The 20,140-nt window shown below is 52.7% G+C and overlaps 6 protein-coding genes across 6 annotated transcripts; 2 read left to right on the top strand and 4 right to left on the bottom strand.

Moving 5' to 3' along the window:
• Nucleotides 1-1,349: 1,349 nt before the first annotated feature.
• Nucleotides 1,350-2,432, bottom strand: AYL99_09347 (hypothetical protein; the record flags this gene model as incomplete). Its single annotated transcript, XM_018840854.1, has 1 exon — nucleotides 1,350-2,432. The coding sequence occupies one exon, from the start codon at nucleotides 2,430-2,432 to the stop codon at nucleotides 1,350-1,352; it is 1,083 nt and encodes a 360-aa protein (XP_018689535.1).
• A 1,606-nt stretch (nucleotides 2,433-4,038) lies between these two features.
• Nucleotides 4,039-10,051, bottom strand: AYL99_09346 (hypothetical protein; the record flags this gene model as incomplete). The annotated part of the gene is made up of 2 exons (XM_018840853.1): nucleotides 4,039-4,056; nucleotides 4,115-10,051. 2 exons carry the CDS (start codon nucleotides 10,049-10,051, stop codon nucleotides 4,039-4,041), a joined length of 5,955 nt encoding a protein of 1,984 aa, XP_018689534.1.
• A 1,024-nt stretch (nucleotides 10,052-11,075) lies between these two features.
• Nucleotides 11,076-12,917, bottom strand: AYL99_09345 (hypothetical protein; the record flags this gene model as incomplete). The annotated part of the gene is made up of 1 exon (XM_018840852.1): nucleotides 11,076-12,917. The coding sequence occupies one exon, from the start codon at nucleotides 12,915-12,917 to the stop codon at nucleotides 11,076-11,078; it is 1,842 nt and encodes a 613-aa protein (XP_018689533.1).
• A 1,022-nt stretch (nucleotides 12,918-13,939) lies between these two features.
• Nucleotides 13,940-15,823, bottom strand: AYL99_09344 (hypothetical protein; the record flags this gene model as incomplete). Its single annotated transcript, XM_018840851.1, has 3 exons — nucleotides 13,940-14,756; nucleotides 14,810-15,450; nucleotides 15,515-15,823. 3 exons carry the CDS (start codon nucleotides 15,821-15,823, stop codon nucleotides 13,940-13,942), a joined length of 1,767 nt encoding a protein of 588 aa, XP_018689532.1.
• Nucleotides 15,824-16,741: 918 nt separating this feature from the next.
• On the top strand, nucleotides 16,742-18,293 carry AYL99_09343 (hypothetical protein; the record flags this gene model as incomplete). The annotated part of the gene is made up of 2 exons (XM_018840850.1): nucleotides 16,742-17,756; nucleotides 17,872-18,293. The coding sequence occupies 2 exons, from the start codon at nucleotides 16,742-16,744 to the stop codon at nucleotides 18,291-18,293; spliced, it is 1,437 nt and encodes a 478-aa protein (XP_018689531.1).
• Nucleotides 18,294-18,641: 348 nt separating this feature from the next.
• On the top strand, nucleotides 18,642-19,877 carry AYL99_09342 (hypothetical protein; the record flags this gene model as incomplete). Its single annotated transcript, XM_018840849.1, has 3 exons — nucleotides 18,642-18,745; nucleotides 18,917-19,050; nucleotides 19,102-19,877. The coding sequence occupies 3 exons, from the start codon at nucleotides 18,642-18,644 to the stop codon at nucleotides 19,875-19,877; spliced, it is 1,014 nt and encodes a 337-aa protein (XP_018689530.1).
• Nucleotides 19,878-20,140: the final 263 nt, after the last annotated feature.

Here is a 20,140-nt window from a genome sequence, read left to right as displayed (position 1 = left end):
CACTCTCTCGAGTGCTCACCGTCCCATGACGAATACGACAGTATTATTAATACTGTTCCTGATCTCTTTTGCCAAGGAGGGGGGTAACTGTGGCATCAGCAGCGGCAAGGAAGGGGCGTATGGATGAATCGATGCTACCGCTACTAATACCGCCGCGGGACATGGCGTGGGGGTCAAATTTGGTTCGATGGTTCAAGAGCACACACACACACACACACACATAAAAGTGATCGTGATGGGAAGAACAGAGCAAGTAAATGGCAAGTGAGTTGCGATTACATGATTAGTCCTTTCAAGCCGGAGGGACTTGAAGGGAAGGAGGAGGCGTCAAACAACTTGTGCTGTATTTATTGTTGTGTGCAATATCCACACCCACCCAACCATTGAATTGCATGACATTAATGTTGTACGGAGCCTGAGTCCACGTAACTAAATCCAATTGCTCCGTCCTCGTCGTCGCTCCCTGTGTACATACACAGTAGAGAACAAGAGGTGTTATTGTTACGAGACTGCCGAATCGTCTTACATACAGTAGTATTAGTATGTATGTATCTAACCTATCTTCCTTCCTTGATGTAAGGATTGGTGTTCAAGTTCCGGCCTACGTTCGTCTTGCTGGGATTGAAGTAAGTAAGCCACCTATTATACCTATATAGTCAATGGTCATTCAGTACTCGCACTGTTAGTCAAGGGAGAGGGGGGCGGGCGGGCGGGCCTGAAACATGTACAGTACATAGAGTATGTATACATGTACTCGGACATGATTCGCCGAGGTACATAACGCGCGATTTCATTGGCATTTTCTGTCATGCACGGGGCGGGACACATATATACATACAGTACAATCCGGCTCGTTCATCGGCCAGTCAGGGAATACGGAATACGGCACACTCCGCTATCTGTAAGTAATTACCTCGTTCAGTACTTTTCATCTGGCCGGGGAGACTGAATAAGGGGGGCGTCCAGAGAGTGGTGGTGGGCTAATATTCTATCTATCTATCTGGGCCAGGGTCACTGGCAAGAGGAGACACAGAAGAAAGAAAGGAAGGAAGAGGTAAAGAAAAACATTAATTAGTCTCGAGCAATGCAATGCATGCATTTCGTCTATCTGATTTTCTATCATGATAAGCTGGTGGGTGGAAGTCGTTGAATGCCGGAGGCATACGAGGATGCTAGTTACTGGTAAGTATTACAGGCGCACACTCAAGGAGGTGCAAGGTCAGGAGGAACTCCCTCTCTGAGAATCATAAATATACAAAAAACCTTCCTTCCATCCATCCCTCCACCCACCCACCCCTTCATTGATCCAGGATGAGTAAAATCACTTTTGTTTTGTCTTGCTGCCTTGCTTACACATGGCGCCGATCCCACCGTCTGACCACGCTGCCCAAGCACACCTTCAACAGCCCCTGGGCGGTGAGGCCTTGATCTTCACCGTCCTCGCCGCTCCAGGGCACCGTGTCGACCATGTCCCGGATGTGGTATTCAGCGCTCAACGTGTCGTCCAGTTCGCAGAGCATGTCCCGGGCCTCGGGCTCGCGGCCGACCTGGAAGAATTGAATGCCCACCTGCCAAGGCTCGGCGGACAGGGCGTCGAGCTTGCGGGCGGCGTGGACGATGACGCTCTCGACGTCGTCCGAGGGCACGCCGTCGGTGATGACGATGATGTTGAGCGGCTTCACTGGGGCCTCGGCCTCGTTGCTATTGCGGGACTGTCGCTCGAGCGAGTCGGACAGTTCCGAGAGGTAGGGCTTGAGGATCTGGTTGAGGCGCGTCCCGGTGGGTGTTCCTCCGAGGGGTCGCACGTTTTGGAACAGGCTCTGCACCGTCGCCGTAGTGGTGATATTGGTGTACCCACCTAGGCCGCCCGCGGTGTGTGGGTTGCGGTGATTCAGGAAGTAGACGTCGATACCGTCCGGGTCGTGGGCCGTGCAGATCGGGGCAATTGCGGCCAATGCTGCAGAGGTCTCTCGCCACGAGCGGCCGGCCATGGAACCGGAGTCATCGATCAGGAAGATGGTGTCGAAAGTGCGCAGGAAGGCGTAGGGCGAGTCATCCGCGACTTGCATGGGAGTGGACAGGTCAGCTGGCGAATAAGGTACGTTGGTGTTGGTATTGGAATCTGAGCGAGGAGAGTAAGGAGGGGGTGGCTCAGCGGCTGGCGGACGACGCGTGGGAATCGTGGTGGGAAAGGGGTTGGTGTTGTTGCTGTTGTTGTTTCTGGCCCGAGCGATGGGTGATGCAGTCGGTCTTGGGGTAGAAGCAGCCGTCGAGGGGGAAGGGGCTGGTGTTGACTGTCTGGAATACACAGTGGATGGACTCCCTCTGCTGGTCATCGAGGACTTTTTGGAGCTGAACCGGCGAAGAAGGTGGTCCATCTTGTTGTGGGTGGTGTGGAAAGAGTCACGGGAGAGAAGGATGGGGGTTGCCATGGTGTTTTGTTTTCTGCTTCTGTTTTCTTTGTCTCTGATCGTGACGTAAAGGGAGAGTCACTGGGTGACGCAGGCGCAGGCCACGTGAAACGAGTAGGAGAGTGAAGAGTCAAGAGTGAACTTTGCTCGTTCGATTGTCTACTACTACTTACTGCAGCTGTTTCATCCTTCTTCATTTTATATATAATTCGAGAGTAACGTGCTTTTGCCATTCCCCCATGGTCTCCTCCGACAGCCAGCCGGAGAGTCTGCCCTGAAACAGCCTCGAGGGGCTGTAATGAGTCGGGTGAGAAGCAGTTCCTCACACAATAACAGTTTTTGATTGCACTCCATTCTGGATTCTGGCATTTCTGCCGTGAACGGCTACGAGCGTTGCGTCAAAAGTTACACAGCCTGTCATTGGCCCAGCGCCGGGCGTGATCAGTTAAAGGCATTTAAGCGAGGCGCCTGGACTAAAGGCTAGTGTTCACTAGGCCAGGTACGAAGTAGGCTTGTGGCTGAGCGGGGCTGTGCCGTGTCCGCAGTCATTAGGGAGAATCCCCCCCAACAAAACACTGCCTGTGTCCGCCTCGCCGCCTCCACCAGCGCTTACCCGCGACTTCCAGACCTTCTAGGGGCAACACTTGCCAAATTCCGCACTCGGTTGCCCGTGAAATAATGTCATGACGTGCATCATCTACCTCTTGTGCGCGCGTCTGGAAGAGTCACTTGAGACAAGGCAGAGACGTAGCGTCCAAAGGTAGCCACCAACAACCACGGCGATTGGACAAATTCAAATTGTGCTCGGTGCATATACACGCATGTACCGAGCATGGCGTTTATCCTTTCTCACGGGAGCGCGAGCATATGTACATAGACGCGAGATGCGGGTAATGTGGGACCGCAGGCATGTGTGTCGCCTCCCTTAGGGATCTCCGAGGAAAACGCACTTACTGTATGGAGCGGACGGAAGGGCAGTACGGGGTGTTGTCTGTCAGGAGTCGTTCGAGGCAGACTCGCTCGCTGTGCTGCTTCCTCCCCATCACTCCATCCTCCGACGATATCAGGGGGTGGTCAGATATGTCCACAAACCGGGGAGTGCCACCTGACAAGACAGACAAGCATATGGGCAGTGGAAGGCTAGTGACGGACACAGACACAGACAATACCCTCGTATGTGCGGCATACGGCTCTGGTGAACTACAGTAGGTAGGGACTCAACCGTCGTCTTTCGCCTGGCCTATCTGAACACCCATCCAATCCACCATACATCCAAGCCACCAACGCCATGCAAAGGTTGTGTACCATCGTGACATGCACATTCTGTGATCGTTCCAATTTATGTTCATATCGTTGCCCAAGAGGCAATGTGCTCTCTCGTTTCATTCGTGGCGCCGTTTCATTCACCGGTCACTTGTTCGCGGACCATCATGCAAGGAAAAACACGGGAAAAGAACAGCAAAGCTTCCTTTCGCTCCGCCCATGCAAACATCTAACGCCATGTTATATGCTGGTATCCGCGTACAGCAAACACATTTGCCACCCAACGCCCCGCTCTGTAAACATGTCCCTGCGGAACGGAGTAGTTAGCAAACAAATACCGAGCAGGACCGGGCAGCAAGGGACCTCAATGCCGCTTGTATTTCTAAGCCGCTCGTCAGTATTGATCCGTACGCATCATAGGACGGGGGACGGCGGCTCACCTCATCAATCCTCCTCAAATTCTGTTTGTCCAGCATATTGCCTGCACCCATCAGTGTCTGCCCAACCGCCTTCGTGGCTCCAATGGCAGGCCGCAGAATGATGGTCGGACTCTGTTTCAGGATCGCCTTGGCCGCTCCCTTGGCAGAAGAACTGGCCATGACTTCGCCGGGGACCGCCACGACAGCGTCTCGGGCAATCAAGAGATCTCGTTCCAAGCTGGCATATGCCGTTCTGAGCCCTTGCTTGATGCCAATGGGCTGATCGGCATACAGAGATATCTGTTTGCGAGTCTCGTCGTCCTCGTCCAGGTCGCCCTGTAGTTCCCGGGCCACAAACAGGTCTTCCGTATTCTGCAGGATCTGCTGCGTGCCAATCGCCATCTTGGCTCCAAGATTGACCAATTCAGTCGCTGTTGTCTTTGCAAACGCGAGGGCTCCTTTTTGAATGCTGCGGACCAGTCTCCCGTCCTTGCGATATTCGCGGATGGGCACTGCGATGAGGTCTCTCACCCCACTGGTGACGTCGACCAGAGGTCGGACGGGTGCCAAACCGGCCAGCACTCCGGGGAGTTGATTCCGCCTGACGTCCGGCGTCCAGATGTTGTTCAACATGATACCCAGCCGGTCGAACCCAGACACTCCGTACAGGATAACCCGTCGGAGGACCATATCTGCGCGGTCGAGGACGAAGAAATTCATGAACTCGGTCGTGCGTCCAGACCGCAGCCCGGCATAATCCACCTTCTTGGGCTTGTAGTCGAGTTTGAGCTGCACAGCGTTCACCTCCACGCGCTGCAAGAATGGTGGACTGGAAGACCCGCTTGACGCGGGGGCGCTGTCATCTCGGAACTCGAAGAACCGGGTGAGGAAATCCAACGCGTCCTGGTCAACGTGCAGTCTCAATGGAAGAACGCTGACCTTGAGCACTATTTCCGAGGCCGATAGTTCGGCGACCGGTTTCACGTTGAGAACTTCGATATGAACCATGCTGGCCCCGTGTTCGCGTTCACCGGCATCTTGCATGTAAGTGGCGAACTTCTTCCAAGTCGACGTAGGCACGTGGTCAAAGACCTCGATCTTCTTGATGCGGACGTCGATTGAGCTCTGCACCTCGCCACTTCCGGGAGGGAATGCGAGGAAGTCGGCTGAGACGCCTTCCAGTTCAAAGGTCATCTTGTGATGTTTGCTGCGATTGAGCCGGAGCTTCTTTTGCCTCGGGACCGTGCCTGACGTGCGCCGCGACGTGGTCGCAGTCACCGTCGTCCCAGTGGCGTAGCTTCCGGTCTCACTCACCAAGTCGTCGATATCATGATTGATAGCATTCGCCAAATCTCGGGGGTCCTTGTTTGCTGGGATGCCGATGTAGATCGAATTGAACAAAAAGTCCCCAATCACAGACTCATCCTCATCGTCCACGCCGGTCGTTCGGCTGCTGCTCCGCGGACGTCGCGCCATAGCTTTGTTCTCAATCTCTTTCACCGCATGCGAAATGGTATCTCTCGTGGCTTGCCAGTCGTATCCATCAAACAGGTTCCAGATAACGTGGACGTCCCTCACGCGAAGCTTCAGTGGAGACCGTTCAAAGATCGCATCGCTTGCTAGACCATAGGTGTTGTGGACCGAATTCCAGCGATGGGCCGTGCCACCAACCGTTGACTTCGGAATAAAATGGTCCGCTCTAAAATCTAGCAGGCTGTGCATCATCACGCTCTCACCAGCATCGCCGACGTCGGAACCAGTGGCATCAACTGGGGCAATATGCACGCTTTCAGACATAATGGAGCGTCCTAGATCTGACTCAACATGGCTCGCTGTCAACTCGTCGTCAGCATCATCGGCGTCTCCATACATGCCCGCTATGAACTCGTTTTCGTCTTCCTCCTCCTGGTCAGCTTCAGTCCTGCCGTTCAAAGAGGTTTCGCCAGTGGAGATACTGCTCGAGGCTTGAAGGCCGAGCAACGGTCCAGGTTCTGAGACGAAAGCGTTCCCGGTAAATGACGCCAACATATCCTGAATTGGGACGACCTCGGTTCGGTATTGAGCCACCTTCGAAGGCGGTGACGGTGGCGCAAGACCGCCCAAAATTTGTATCATAGTCTGGGTGGAATCGGCGCAAGTCTCGATGAAGAGAAGGTTGTTGCGGAACTCTACGTCCAGTCGAGTTTCTGATGTGACTTTGTCCTCAACCACTTTGATGAGGGCAGATGCTGAAGATATTGACCCTACTGGAACGAATCCGGCCTTTGTGAGTTGTTGGACCTGGTCATTTTCTTCGAAATACAGCTTGTGGTCCACATTTCCCGATTCCAGCCCGACAGTCGAAGCATCGTTGATGATGAGAAGGGAAGCTTTTTTGATGTCCAAGTTGTCCGTCGAACCCCTTTTCTGATTCTCATGCCGGATGATAGCGTCCGTCAGCACGAAAAGACCCTTGGCGGGGCCCTTGTCAGGGTTAAGTGCTATCGCCGAGTCTCTGAATGTTATAGAGAATCTGATCTTCCGCGCTAGACTGCCTGCATCTCCGGTGGTTGACAATGATGGACTTGAGGGCTGTGAGGAAGCAATCTCCTTGTCAATGCCTGCGTAATCGACCTTGAGACGTTCGAATAGCGAGGTAAGGGCAACAATTGTCGGCACTTTGTACTCAATACAAGTGTTTGAGAGCTTCATTCGAACCGTCGGTTCCATTTCGTCTGCTATAAATCGACACATGAACATGGGCGGGCCCATGACAGTCTTGCTCTGAGACAGCACATCGCCAATCAGCACATCTTCCTCGCTTCTCGACACTGACCAGGTTGCAATCTGAGCAGCAGCGAGGGAGGGGACGTTGATGTGAGCTCCCTCCATGAGGTCGGCCTGGAGTTTGATCGGCCCAAACTTCTCATCGACGTCGAATCGGAAATTCAGCTTTTTCAAAAGCCCAAAGGTGAGGATACCTGGTCGATCATCTTCGGGCAGATATTTTGTAACTGACGACAGTTTCGAGATCTCATCGGTGAGTTTGGTGAGATGAGGGACCCACCGCAGACCTGCAGCACCTGCTTGAAGATCTCCGATAGCCAATCGCAAGACGCCGCCTTTCCGCCGCTGTCTCAACAAGGTATCAACCATGATATCGTCGTCTTCTTCGTATCTGTCGCTGGAAGGTGTGATCAAAGACAAAAGTCTGTCCAGATCATCATCGTCTGGGGAATTCGAGTAGTGCACCTCGATATTGCGAATTTTGGCGTAGATGTCTCCGCGAGCTCGGGAACCGGTGAGCAACGGACCCTCGAGCGCAGCTCCGTCTATGACCACCTTCACATTGTTGTCTCGATAGACTGTTTTGATAGCTGAGGACTTGATCTGCATAGAAGATTCGGACCCAATCAAATCCAAAACTGCTCCTGAGACGCGAACATCGACCTTGGGCAAAGTTGAGGAGGGATCACTGTCTGCTCTAGGTCTTCTCTGAGGGTCATTAAACCTCACGGTGCGTAGTTTCGAAGTTTCCGGGGTCGGTGGAGGAGCCGGGCCTTTCACAGTTTGTGTTGACATGATGGAATTTCCCAAATCTAGCAAAGAGCTCAAACCGCCGCTTCTGCTGAGCACATCGTCAATGACTAACAAATCTAGGACAATGTAGACGGGTTTGATTTGGACCTCATATCGATTTCCTGTCACGTTGACCACGACATCATGAGGCCTCAGCATAGAGCTGGTTGCGATCGAGTCTCGGACATTGATAGAGTCAACAAACGTGAGCACCTCCCGAGCGCCATGGTTCACGACAATCTTTGAGACGGATAGTCGCTGGCTCTTCTCCGGCGTGGAGTTTGCCGTGTAGCTTATCGAAGTGATTGACACCTTCAGAAGAGCTTCCTGACTGGAGAGAATTGATTCAATTGTTTGGACTCCAACTTTGCTAGGAGGCTTTCTCTGGACGGATTCGCAGAAATTGAGGGTTACACTCTTGATGATGATATCGGGGATGACAGTCTCGCGAGGAGCTGGTGTGGACACTTTCGATTTCTGGGGGGGCTTCGTTGGAATTGCGTCAGTGACGGCCTGCGAGGCTCTTACGAGAACTCTGCAGAGCACAATATCGAGGTCCACTGAGATCTCTCCAATGTCGATGCTCAGCTTGTCTTTTGGTCGCTCCACAGTCCGGCTCTGACCCATATCGCGTATAGCTTGGAGTCGGGATTCGTTGAGGAAGGTGCTTGGGGAACTTCTCCCACTCATATGCATCTGGCGGATCTGAGAAGCATGGCTCAAACGCTGTGGATGGATTGGTTGCTCAGCTTCTGACGGGGCTTCTTCGTGATGGGGTTGGGGAACCTTGAGGTTCACGGAATTCACGCGTAGAATTCGAGACCGAAAGCATGAGGCCAGGCTATTATCCAGGACGCTTTCGCCACTCGATCCTTCGGGTTCGTTGATGGATTGTAGGGGTCCGGTGACAGAGGCACCGGACAAATCACCCAGTGGTTCTGCTTGCTCGTTCACCGGTGTTGATACATCTTCATTTTCTCCAGGCTGTTCGAGCTGCTCTGGTCCAGCTTCTTGGATAGGTTGGGACCAAGCAAAACCACCCGGCATACTCAGTGGCCCACTCATGGCGCTCATATACATGCTCTCGGCCTCGTCATGAGTGAATGTTCTAGATTCCGCTAAGTCTTCCGACTGGTTGTCCAAGGTTCCAAACGTTTCATCGCTGTCTCGGCGGATGGACCGCCGCATTTCTTCGGCATGAGCTCTATTGTCGATCGATTCATATTCATGCGTCGAGTCGGGTAGGACAGGGATGGTCCTGGACCGTCTTCCGAAGACGGTGGACTCTGACAGCGCTGTATCTTCGAGTCCAAGACCAAGTGCAGAGTTACTCGATGACGCCGGGGAGAATTTTGGGTAGTCGGTATGCTGACTGAGGCTGGTGGTGCTTGATCTAATGAGATCACTGTTGTCGCTCCGTACACTAGCAGGGTGTGACAATGGAGGCCGTGACCTGGCTATCTTCGGCGAACTGAAGCCAGAAAATTCCGAGAAATTCTCGGACTCGGACAGGACAAACAGCTGAACTTCGTCGATGGATATTGATCGTCTCGTATCTGGCTCGACGTCTGGGTCTGCCGGCTTGTCTATGGCATCCACGGCGATGTTCCCAACTGATAACATGAACTTTGTGTTCTCAACCGGGCTAGCGTTCCCAGATGACAGATCCGTTTCCAAGACGACATTAACGTCCTTGATGCTGACAGACAATCGGTCTGCCACACCTTTCAGAAAGTTGGCGACAAAGGTAGGTAACGAAAGCCCTCCCGGCATGCCGAGTCCAACATCCTCGCTCGAGGCGGAAGACGTCACTGATTCTTGCATATGCATCTGAGACTGTGACTCAAGTGCAGCTTGTAGTTCATCTCTTTCTCCCGGCGACTCGGCCTCCAGGAACGACGCGGCCAGATCTTCTGACGTGGGAAGGACTTGAGACAACTCCAGTGGTCCGCCTGCCCCTCCATATCTGCCACCAGGGTCATGGACGGGAGGAGAAGCCGACCTGGGCAGATTTGCACGGTCCGTTCTGCTCGGAAATCCTGCTTTTGAACGAGACTTTCCCACCGCCGTAACTGCTGTGGTATGCTCTGGCCGAATCGCCACGATTATCTCAACCCCTTCCACTTCGATTTCGATGCCGCTAATGTGAAGGTCCGCCGGGAGAGTCAGGCGCAGAAGCTTAGCAGAGGCATGGGTCAGGGCGAAGGCGGCAGGAAGTTGGAGGACGTCGATGATTCTCTTGACTTTAATTCCAACATTCTTGAGTTCGATGACGGTCCGTTGGCCCCACTTCAGTCCCAGGTTATCGAGGTCGAACTCGTCGGAGTCGATGAAGTCGAGACGAAGAAGGGCATATCGAAGCAGCCGCTTCTGGAAGTAAGAAGGAAGGAAGTACGACATGGTTCTTCTTGGGCACGATCAGCGCTTCCCAGCTCCTCCTAGGTACGATGGCTATGAGGGCAACGTTGTCATCGTGGGTGGGTCATGGAGGACGAGAAATGATACAGACGTCCAACGGTGAAGGAGTAAAGTCCAGGTGTTTGACAAGGACATGGACGTCAACATGAGGGACAGGGAAGATCAGAGATCAGCACAAAGGTGAGGTTAAGAGGCGACGGGGCTTTTCTCTCGGCGTGGACCCGCGTCTCCCTGTGTTTGCTCCAATCAGACGCAAATAGACGTCTTTTGCGTCGTCCAGGCCAGAGGAAACATATCAGCTGTCCTCCATGGAGGCAGTGGAGGAAACGTGTCGACTGCTCGGTCAAACGCAGGCACGGTTGGAATGAGGTACGGGGGAGTCGGAGAAAACAGGCAGATCTCGAAGCACCTCCCACTGACAGCATCCACTGGCTACCCTACTCCACCCATGATAAGTACCGGCGGGATGATGCAGCTAGCAGCCAACGAGGGGCACCCCCAAGTGCTTAGGTAGCTAGCGTTGGGCACTGTGAGCCACTGAATTTGGGTCCTCAGCGGTACAGTGGGGGCGTTCCCTCGGTGGTCACACGAGGCGCCTCTCAGCGCTCAAACACCCCATGACAATGTCCGAACGAGAACAAACGGGCACGAACCACCCCCAACACCGTCGACAGCAAACGGTGCAGGGGTCGGGCCGGCCAGACTTAAGAGCCCTGAGCGTCACAGCCTGATGCGCCTTAGTGCTCAGCCTCTCCACCAGTCTATTGACTTTGAAACAGTCAGATTGGGAAACAGGAGAACAAAAAAGAAGAGTGTGTCCTTTATCTGTCAAAAGTGAGCATATCCCGCTGAGTACCTTGTCATTGTCGTTGTTGAAGACCATCTAGAACATCGCCACATTCAGTTGAGGAGCGAAATACAGGCGACCAAGAGAGACGGCACGGTTGATGTGCTGTTGCCTCTAACCACCAACATCACCAACAGCAAAATGCCGGCGGCAGTCAGTCTACTCTTCATCGTCTTCGTCGTCCTCATCTTCTTCATCCTCATCATCCTCCTCGGACTCCTCTTCGTCTTCATCCTCTCCATCCTCTTCCTCGGCCTCTAGGGGATACTCCATCAATATCCATTGACACCACTTTTCGAACTCGCTCCTCCATTCTCTGAGTAGCTTTGCCTTGACGCCCTTACCCAGATAACCGTCGGTGATACCCTTGGTCCACTCACCCAATTTCTGATCCTCCACGGCGCACCATTTTAGAGAGTTCTCGGCCATCGTTGCTAGACCTTCCAATCCGAGGTTCTCAAAGGCCATGTAGGCTTGCCAGAAATCATGACTCAAGCCATTTTTCCCGTGTCCCAAGATTGCCGGGTCGTCGTTGTTCAGGGACACCGCCACGCCTCGTGAAAGCAGTGCCGGAAGAGAGTGTGACAGAATAGAGCTGGAGAGTCGTAAGATCTCATTCGAGATCGGGCAGCTCTCGACCAATATCTTCTTCTCCTTGACCATGTCAATCAGCAAAGGGTGCTTGTATAAAGAGTACCCATGTCCAATGCGTCGAGTCCCCAGCAAAAGTGCATCAAACAAGTTATTGTCCGTACTGTCGCCGTCACCTAGGCACTCGCCTGCGTGGAAAAAGAAAGGCAAATCAACACCTGCTTCCGCACACTTCTTCTTGAACCAGAAGATGAGTGGGGTGAGATGTTTCAGCGTCCTTCCCTGGTCTTCTTGAGCCACGAAGTCAAAGCCGCAAATCATGTGAGGGAACTTTTGCTTCATGCGAATGCATTCCTTCATCGAATCGACGAGTGTTCGATTGTCCGATTTACGGATGACGGTCCATATCATACGTGCACCTTTGAAGGTTTTGCCAGCAGGCGACTGTTTGAACTTCTCGATCTCTTCGCCCAGAGCTGTGAAAAAATCTTCAAATTTGCCCACTTGACCCGTGGTCCGTCCCTGCCTTCGGAATTCGAACTTGAATGCGATCCTAAAATCGACGTAGATAATGCCATCCGCTGCCAACTGGCCGAGAAGACGCTGAATGGCGCGGCGGAAGATGGGTTCATAGGTGAACATCCAAGTAATGACCAGAAATGTACTTTGAAACTTCTTCCAGATAGCATCCAGGCCATGGTGGTGGCATAACGACTCCTCGGCGGTAATGGTGCATCTGCTGATCAGCCATTTCTTAAAGGTTTGATCATCGTCCGGGAATGTCCTCTGTGCTTCTCGCATGGTGACAGGCGTATTTGGCGTGTACCCTGCACTCCAGATGCTCCCCGTGCTTTTCTGTTTCTTGACCACCTCGTCAGGATAGTATCTGAATTGTAGTGCACCGGACGTCCGTTTGCTCTTGTCACTCAGCCCTTCAGGAGCAACCATACAGAATCCCTTCTCCGCGAGAGCCTGGTCAACTAGCCAGTCAATGTCAATCATGGCGTCCAGATGGGCATGAAGCAGGGCACCCTTGGGCATCTTCTCGACGATCTTCCACAACTCGGTCGTCTCCATACGATCCCGAGCCAGAGTGAACATCATGCCGGGATAGAGGTTGCCGCCATTCTTATCGGCGAGGCTATCCTCAAACTCGGAGGTCCAGACGGTCTGCAACTCTCGTCGTCGAATCGAAGCCATGATCTTGGCTGCCTGTTTTGCCATCGGGGACATGTTCTGTTTGAATGCTCGGTCATGGCGTTGCTTTTTCTCCTGTTCTATCAGAGCCTGGCGCCCCGCCATGTATTTTTGGATGAACGGGTCATCCACCTGCGGGATGCCTTGTTCCACTTCCCATTCCAGTTGGGAGTCATCAGACTCGTCGCCTGATATTTCTTCTCTCGGTGCCATGATGAAGGGGAGGCTTAACTCTGGCAGGGACAATTCTGCTGGGACCAGGTTGTTTACACCGTCGTGGTAAGCGCTCGTGTGATTAAATCGATGACTGATTTCGGCCCAAAGAAACGTTAATCCGATGCCTTGGCACGGCACGCTTCACCCGGCTTCCCCGTTTACCAAGTTCACGTATCGGTCTACTCCGTACCTACCGTGTTCCACGTCCAACCACATCTAACATCGATAGTGCTTTGCAGAAGAACGACAATCGAGTCTTCAAAGATAGATATGGATAAAACGATCCTGGACCAGCGAATGAGTCAAGTATAGAGAGCGAGAGACTCTGTCTTTGCTACACCACGGAAGATACCCAGAGACTGACCATCTACTTGAAGAGGGTCAAAAACATAAATATATGCGGCTTGAGTATTTCAACCACAAATTCTTCGACCTTTTGTGTTTTCTCCTTCAGAAGCCGGTTTTGATTCAACCGAGTCTTGTTTCCTGATTGGTGCCGTGTAACTAGTCCAGAGAAGCCCGACTGCTTGCACTGGGCGAAGACGGATGGTACAAGATTCTCCCAGAGATTTGGGTGTCATGATTTGGACATCGAGCCCACCCACCTTCTGCATATTTGAAGCCATTTAATGGCAGGGCCGGTAGATTGAGCTTCTCGTAGGCACTACGGTAGCCAAGGGCGCTACTCAGCATTCGAATCCTTTTTCAATTCTCGAAAAGCCGACACAAATCCAACCGCCACGAGAGTTGCAATGTTCCAAATCAGGCAAGTCGGCAGCTGAATGGCAGCTCATGCTCATGTACGTCCGACCAAACCATCTTCGCCTCTCGTTCTCTTTCTTAGTTCAATGCAAATTTTCCACATTGGCAGATTCCACACTTTCGGCTACCATTTCGTCGCCGAAACAGTATCACAGAGTATCACGTTTTTGTCGGTGAGTTACTCCGTGGCGGGGAACTTTTCGACAGCCCGACACAACGGCCCATATAGTAAAGCCGGAGCCGAGGAGATCCGGGTTTCATATCGCTGTTATCATAGCCGAGGACACAGTAAGTGACCACGAAGACAACTCCTTGTACCGGCCAAGGACGCTTGAATCCAAGGGCTGAGGCGCTATCATGAACTTCCGATTCCCGGGGCGTAGCGGGACGCCACGGGCAATGATGTTTACCGTGGGGTCCATGAGTTCTGGATGCCTGTCGAAGAAATGCTCGGCGAGTAAGAAGTTTCCAACACCCTTATGCATGCCCATCAACTTGAATGCTTTGAGGGCGAGTGCTTTCGAGCCGAAAAGGACACTTGCGTTAGGCGCAGGCAGAGAACTAGCACCGCTGCTCGACTCTTCCTCTTCATCGAAATCGTCAATGACCTCAGGAGAATTCTCAAAATCCGGCTGAAAAAGGTTGGTGGCGTCTGAAATTGATGTGGCTTCTGGTGCAATCGCTCGCACAAGATCCCAAACCCCAACATAGCCTCGAGTAGAGGGTATGCCGGCGATTAACCGCGCAAGATCAATTTCCATGACATATGAATTGCCGATCTCGCAGATCAAATCATCTAGCTGCGGATTGGCAGAATGATAGATGATCAGCTTGTCACGCAGAAAAGCAAAGGGGATCCAATCAATAATTGCTGGGTGGTGGACTGTCATCTGAAGTTTCGTCGGAGTCAGAGCAGGGTCAATGGCCGCATACATCTCTGGTGTCGGGTTCAAACGCCACGCCATAAGGCTGCCGACAGTACCATGAGCTCGGGTGTAGGTGTGCCAGGCCGTCATAGTCGGCCATGATAAACATATGAACGAGGACAGCATGAAGCAAACCGAGCTCGGAAGACTGAAGGTCCGATTAGTTAAGCTCCACGGATCAAAGCAAAAGCGCCTACGTACCCCTCGAATGGAATAGTTCTTTTATTCCTTCGAACAGCTAATGACTTCCACTTCTGGCGTAAGAAGTATTCGAGAGTAACGATATGGTCTGACCAGGGAGAGCTTGTCCGATATAGCCGCCCGTGAGGGCCCCGCACCAAGACTGGACCATGAGTCTCAGAAGCAGAATATGCATTCGGACCCATTTGAGGGAGAGTAAAAGATATTCTTTGTTGCATAATTGGGTCCGCCATCATGTTCTCCCAAACAAAGGAATTGCTTGCGTCTTTGACGGCCGCGCCGGTATTAGGGCTGGAAGAGCTGAAGAAATCCAAGGAGGCAAAAATATCAGGATCGTGACTTATTGCTGCTTGGAGGGCGTCCTTGAAGTCGTCGGGGATCTCATCGTAACCTGCATCCGTATCAGGCCAATCTGCTGCAGTCGCGGAGACTACTGAGCGGTGTTGAGTGGCATCGACAGTCAGACCGGGAATAACGATGTCTCCCTCGCCCGTTGACTCTGCCCCCAGTCCAGACATAGTGGTGTCTCTCGTGTTCGGCGATGAGACATCTGAGGCTGATGAGGGCACAGAGTTTGGGCGAGGAACGTCGTCTTCTACCTCTTCGTTGGCATCAGAGTCCTTGATTTTGTCCTTGTTGATCTTTCGCGGAAAGGATCAGTCTTGTGCGAGATCAAATGGAAGTCGAGCTAATCGCGATACTTACCACCATGTCAAGCGCTTCTGCAGTAGTCTCTGACAGGGCTTTGATAGTAACCTGAAGGCTTTCGAGTTTCTTGTGGCACTCGAACAGCCTGTTGGCGAGGAAAGCATTTCGCTCCTCGAGCTCTGCGATGCGCTCGGTTTTAGACGATGGCCTTGATTCCAATCTGTCCTCCAACTCCTTGATCCGCATAGCCTGCCGGGCTCGGAAAGCTTTCTGCGACAGGCGATTCCTAAGTTTCCTATCTTCATTGCTCATCCGGCCTGAACGGCCTCCCCGGCCGCTCTTGGACTGGTCACAGTCGTCCTTCATGCTGTTAGACTGACCCTTGAGCGTTCGTCGGGGTGTTGATGACATAGGAAAATCTGAGTAAGAGTTAAATGAGGACGTAGAGCCAAGATGAAGGGAAGTCCTACCCTTGTTTCTTCGTCTTGCACGACGCAATTGCGGGGCTGGCTGCTACAGAGAGCATAAGTACGACGGGAAGCAAGGGTCCTAGGGAGTTCCCACAATAACCCAAACCGTGTTGAGAGAAAAACGGAGACCCGAAGAACCAATATCCTGGAGTAGATGAGCAAGGCAACCCCAGATTTGCTGGACCCCGCCACTGGGGCAAGCAGGAAGAGCTCCATCCATGGATTCGCTCACTGCTGCTGGGGTTGCCCAATAGATGCGGGAAATAGTGTATGGGGAAATCAGGGTCAATTTGCTGGATTCCCAGTGGCCGCAGTGGAGAGCCGCGGATATCCAGAAAGGTCTGGATTGAAGGCTAGATCAAGCAAAAGTTCTACAACCGAGGGTAGCTTTTCTGTCCTCCACTGAATGCTCATCAGCAGATGTTTAATTGCGATCGGGGTGCCCTAGGTTGATATCGATTCGATTGAGACGAAATGTTCGGAAGTCTAATAAAACGAGAGATCGGGTCGTAAGTCCACTCGAGTCAGAAAGATTTGAATCAGCATACCGTCAATGACTGCGGGGTTCCATCACTCGTTGAGTGATGGACTGTTTCTCAGGACACCGTCTCTTTGTTGGTTGGACTAGTGTGGCGATGAAGCCGAAGCCTCTTCCCGTCGTCTCCATGACTGCGCAAAGCATGACTAAGGTGTTACGTGCCGGTTGGGCTGGCAGCTGCTCCTGGGTATAGCAAAATATCATGGACGAGGTCCGTTCCGAAGATGAGGACCGACTGCTATTTTCAACATTCGAGACAGAAGGACTCAGGTGAAGATGAACGCCTCACGCCCATCAGAAGCGGTCAATCACCCAAACGGTGTAACGAATGGCTCTCACACCGTAGCCACAAACGGAATTGCCAATGGGATGAAAAGTTTTCCCACGTCAGGCTTGAGATATGGCATGTTTTCCAACTGGAAGCCTCATTCCAAGAAGAAGGACGACCGTGAGGAAGCGCTCGAAGTGATTCGAAATGGATTGCCCAAGATGACCAGAGTCAAGGCTGTTCTTGGGTTGGATATTGGTTTGGAAAGTGGGCCAATCTACATTGACACGCGAGAGGAGCCTCGGATCCTGCAGAAATTTGATGGAGAGCCTGACTGCCGCGTGAAAATCAAGCCTCGCTATATCATTGCCTTCGCTCAGGGTCTGCTGGAGCCGCGATTTGCTCTGTTCAAGGACGGCTTCTTCGATGAATCGACGCTACCAAAAGGCGATATCAAGGTTGCGGTCAAATTCGCCGACGCCCTTTGCCCTGTGGATCCAGTACACCCTGCTTCACCCAAGCCTGGAGCCAGGTTGCCTACTCCAACCGAAGATATCGATCAGGTCAGGCGAGACCTGAAAGAGTTTGGCTACGGGTTGGTGAAAAACGCTTTGACCCGAGATCAAGTCGATGTTCTGGCGGAAGCCATTCGTCAACAAGGATGTGGGGAGGTGGAAGCCGGGGTTGCTGCGAGAGACGGGGGCCCAAACGGGCCCAATCAAAGGATCTGGACGTTGATCAATAAAGGACAGGAGTTTCTTGATCTGCTAGAACATCCCCTTATTGATGAAGTCATTCCGGAAAACTTGGGCGATCACTTCCTGGTCCACAGCTATAGTGCGAATATTGCACGGCCAGGCAATACGCCCATGATGTTGCATACCGACCAGGTTGGCATTCAACCGCCAGTCCGGAACGTGTACTTCGGCATCAATATCATGTGGTTCTTGACCGATGTCACGGCAGAGAATGGTGGAACGCGGGTATTTCCAGGCAGTCACCTCGGTGCCATTGCTCCAGATGGTAAGTCAATCTTTCGCATACTTCGCGGTTCGATTGCAAAGTCATAGATGACGACTACCCCATTGGGTGTGGAATCGTAATCTCAAGGACACTGCTGACTTTTCTCGTGCCCCAGATCCTTTCAATATAGACGGTACAGTAGCGGCAGAAGGGCCAGCAGGGACAGCACTCGTCTTCGAAAGTCGACTTTGGCACGCCACAGGTCCAAATAGGATGACGAGCGGGGAGCGGCCGGTGATTCTGATGTTCTTCATGCGGTCGTTCATCCGGCAACAGGAAAACAACTTCCTGTCAATCAGGCCCGAAGTCGAGGCCACCATGTCGGACCGTGTTCGGAGGATGATGGGATGGTGTACAGATGGGGCATTTGGCGGCATCGAGGGGGAGATTAGGGAAGGTCAGTTTGTCAAGAAGATCGCCAACCCGGTTGGACCTTTCAGGGACTCACACCGATATACACCATTCCGAATGGATACGAGAGCAAATGCTGCGAGTGGTGTGCGTACTGCCGAGCTTGTTGGAAACCGAGCCATATAGCGATGGATGGCTCCATAGCAGTCACTCATTACATAGGTTTGAGAACAAGCGTTGTCAAGCTGCAAAGCTGTCCATATTAACATCGGAAGCGAAAAGGTGAGACCTCGTCACACCTTCCTCATGAGTATTAGTACGTGGAGCTCAGCAGCTGTACCCTGCAAGCCTGTACTGTAGACCGCCCCTCCGAAATCGCAGTGAGTAACAGAATACTCGGTATAGTGCACACAACCCCGACGTTCTTTCATTTCCTTTCCTCTCGCAGCTCATAACGACACTAATCCAGGTTTCCTGACCTGCCTCTAATCCTCTCACACGTCTTCGCGGTCGCATTGGGGCGCTGGCGCCACAATGTCCGCCTCACTCCCCGGGAATCGAGATCTCCCAGCATCTCAATATGACCTCTCGACGTACTGGGGCCGTGTCATGCAGTCGGCACAGATAGCAGATCCGAGGTGAGGACAGAAGCAAGCGTGTCACTATGAAGTGTCGATCTGAAATTTTCCGGGCTGGCGGCCAGTTGTGCCATCATCAAATGGTGCTGAAGGTACAGCGCAACTGACCGCAGCATATACACCCGCCGTCCTTTCCTGAAGCCTTGGGGCTGACCTTTGCTTGACTCATAGGACACTATTCGTTTCCTCCTCTGGCCTCGAGAATGCAAAGCGACTGGTGACGTCCTATAAGACTGGGGAAGCAAAAGTCATGACACCGGAGATATGGAATGCCAAAAAGATCGTGGATTCAACACTACATCCAGGTTGGATCATGTTTCGAACCCCTCTCAGAGAGAGTGTCTGACGGTGGATAGATACCGGCGAACCAGTCTTCCTGCCATTCCGCATGTCCTGTTTCGTGATCTCGAATCTAGTCGTCACCGCGGGTATGCTCACACCCAACCTGAGCAACACCGGCACAGTAGCCTGGCAGATTATCAACCAGTCGCTCAACGTCGCTATCAACTCGGCCAATGCGAATAAATCTTCACCGCTTAGCACGTCAACTTTGGTGAAATCATACCTGATGGCAGTTTCTGCCTCTTGCTCTGTCGCTGTGGGATTGAACTCTCTTGTCCCGCGCTTGAAACGCCTCTCCCCAAATACCAGACTTGTCCTCAGCCGCCTCGTCCCCTTCGCAGCCGTGGCCAGCGCGGGCGCATTGAACGTCTTTCTCATGCGCTCCGAAGAAATCCGCCGTGGCATCGACATCTTCCCCGTGCAAACCGAGCAAGAAAAAGCCGAACGTGAGGAGACTGGAAAGGAAGTCGCCTCTTTAGGTAAATCTCGCAAAGCCGCCATTCTGGCAGTGGGTGAAACAGCGATTTCCCGCGTCCTCAATGCAACGCCGATCATGGTTCTTCCTCCCCTCATCCTGGTCCGGCTCCAGAAAACAGAGTGGCTGAAGTCCAGGCCGCGCATGGTGCTCCCCGTGAACCTGGGTTTGATCCTCACCACCAGCATCTTTGCCCTGCCCTTAGCGTTAGGGGCATTTCCGCAACGACAGGCCGTTAGCGCGAGGAGCTTGGAGGAAGAGTTCTGGGACAAGGGCGGAGAAGGGGGCTTGGTCGAATTCAACCGCGGGATATGATGTTTGAATTGTGAGCTGTGGTCGGTCGATTTCTGTCAATGGGCCCCCAGCTGGCCCAGGCAGGGGTTATTTGTGGCTCGGAAAAAGGCATTCACACGATTCTGCAGAAACATGGTCGACTCGATCATGTTCCACTACTCGGTGCCTATCTGTTCATCCTCAGTCTCTCTGCAACGGTGACGGGTGGTCGGCTTGTCTCGGGCCTTTGCGTGCGTTGATATATACAGGAAAAGCCCTGAGCAATAGAAGGCAGGGAAGGTAAC

The sequence above is a fragment of the Fonsecaea erecta genome (genome assembly GCF_001651985.1).
Source record: "Fonsecaea erecta strain CBS 125763 chromosome Unknown Scaff9, whole genome shotgun sequence".
In the NCBI taxonomy this organism is placed as follows: Eukaryota; Fungi; Ascomycota; class Eurotiomycetes; order Chaetothyriales; family Herpotrichiellaceae; genus Fonsecaea; species Fonsecaea erecta.
The sequence above is the reverse complement of the archived record's forward strand: the minus strand, read 5'-3'. Positions and strand labels throughout refer to the sequence as shown.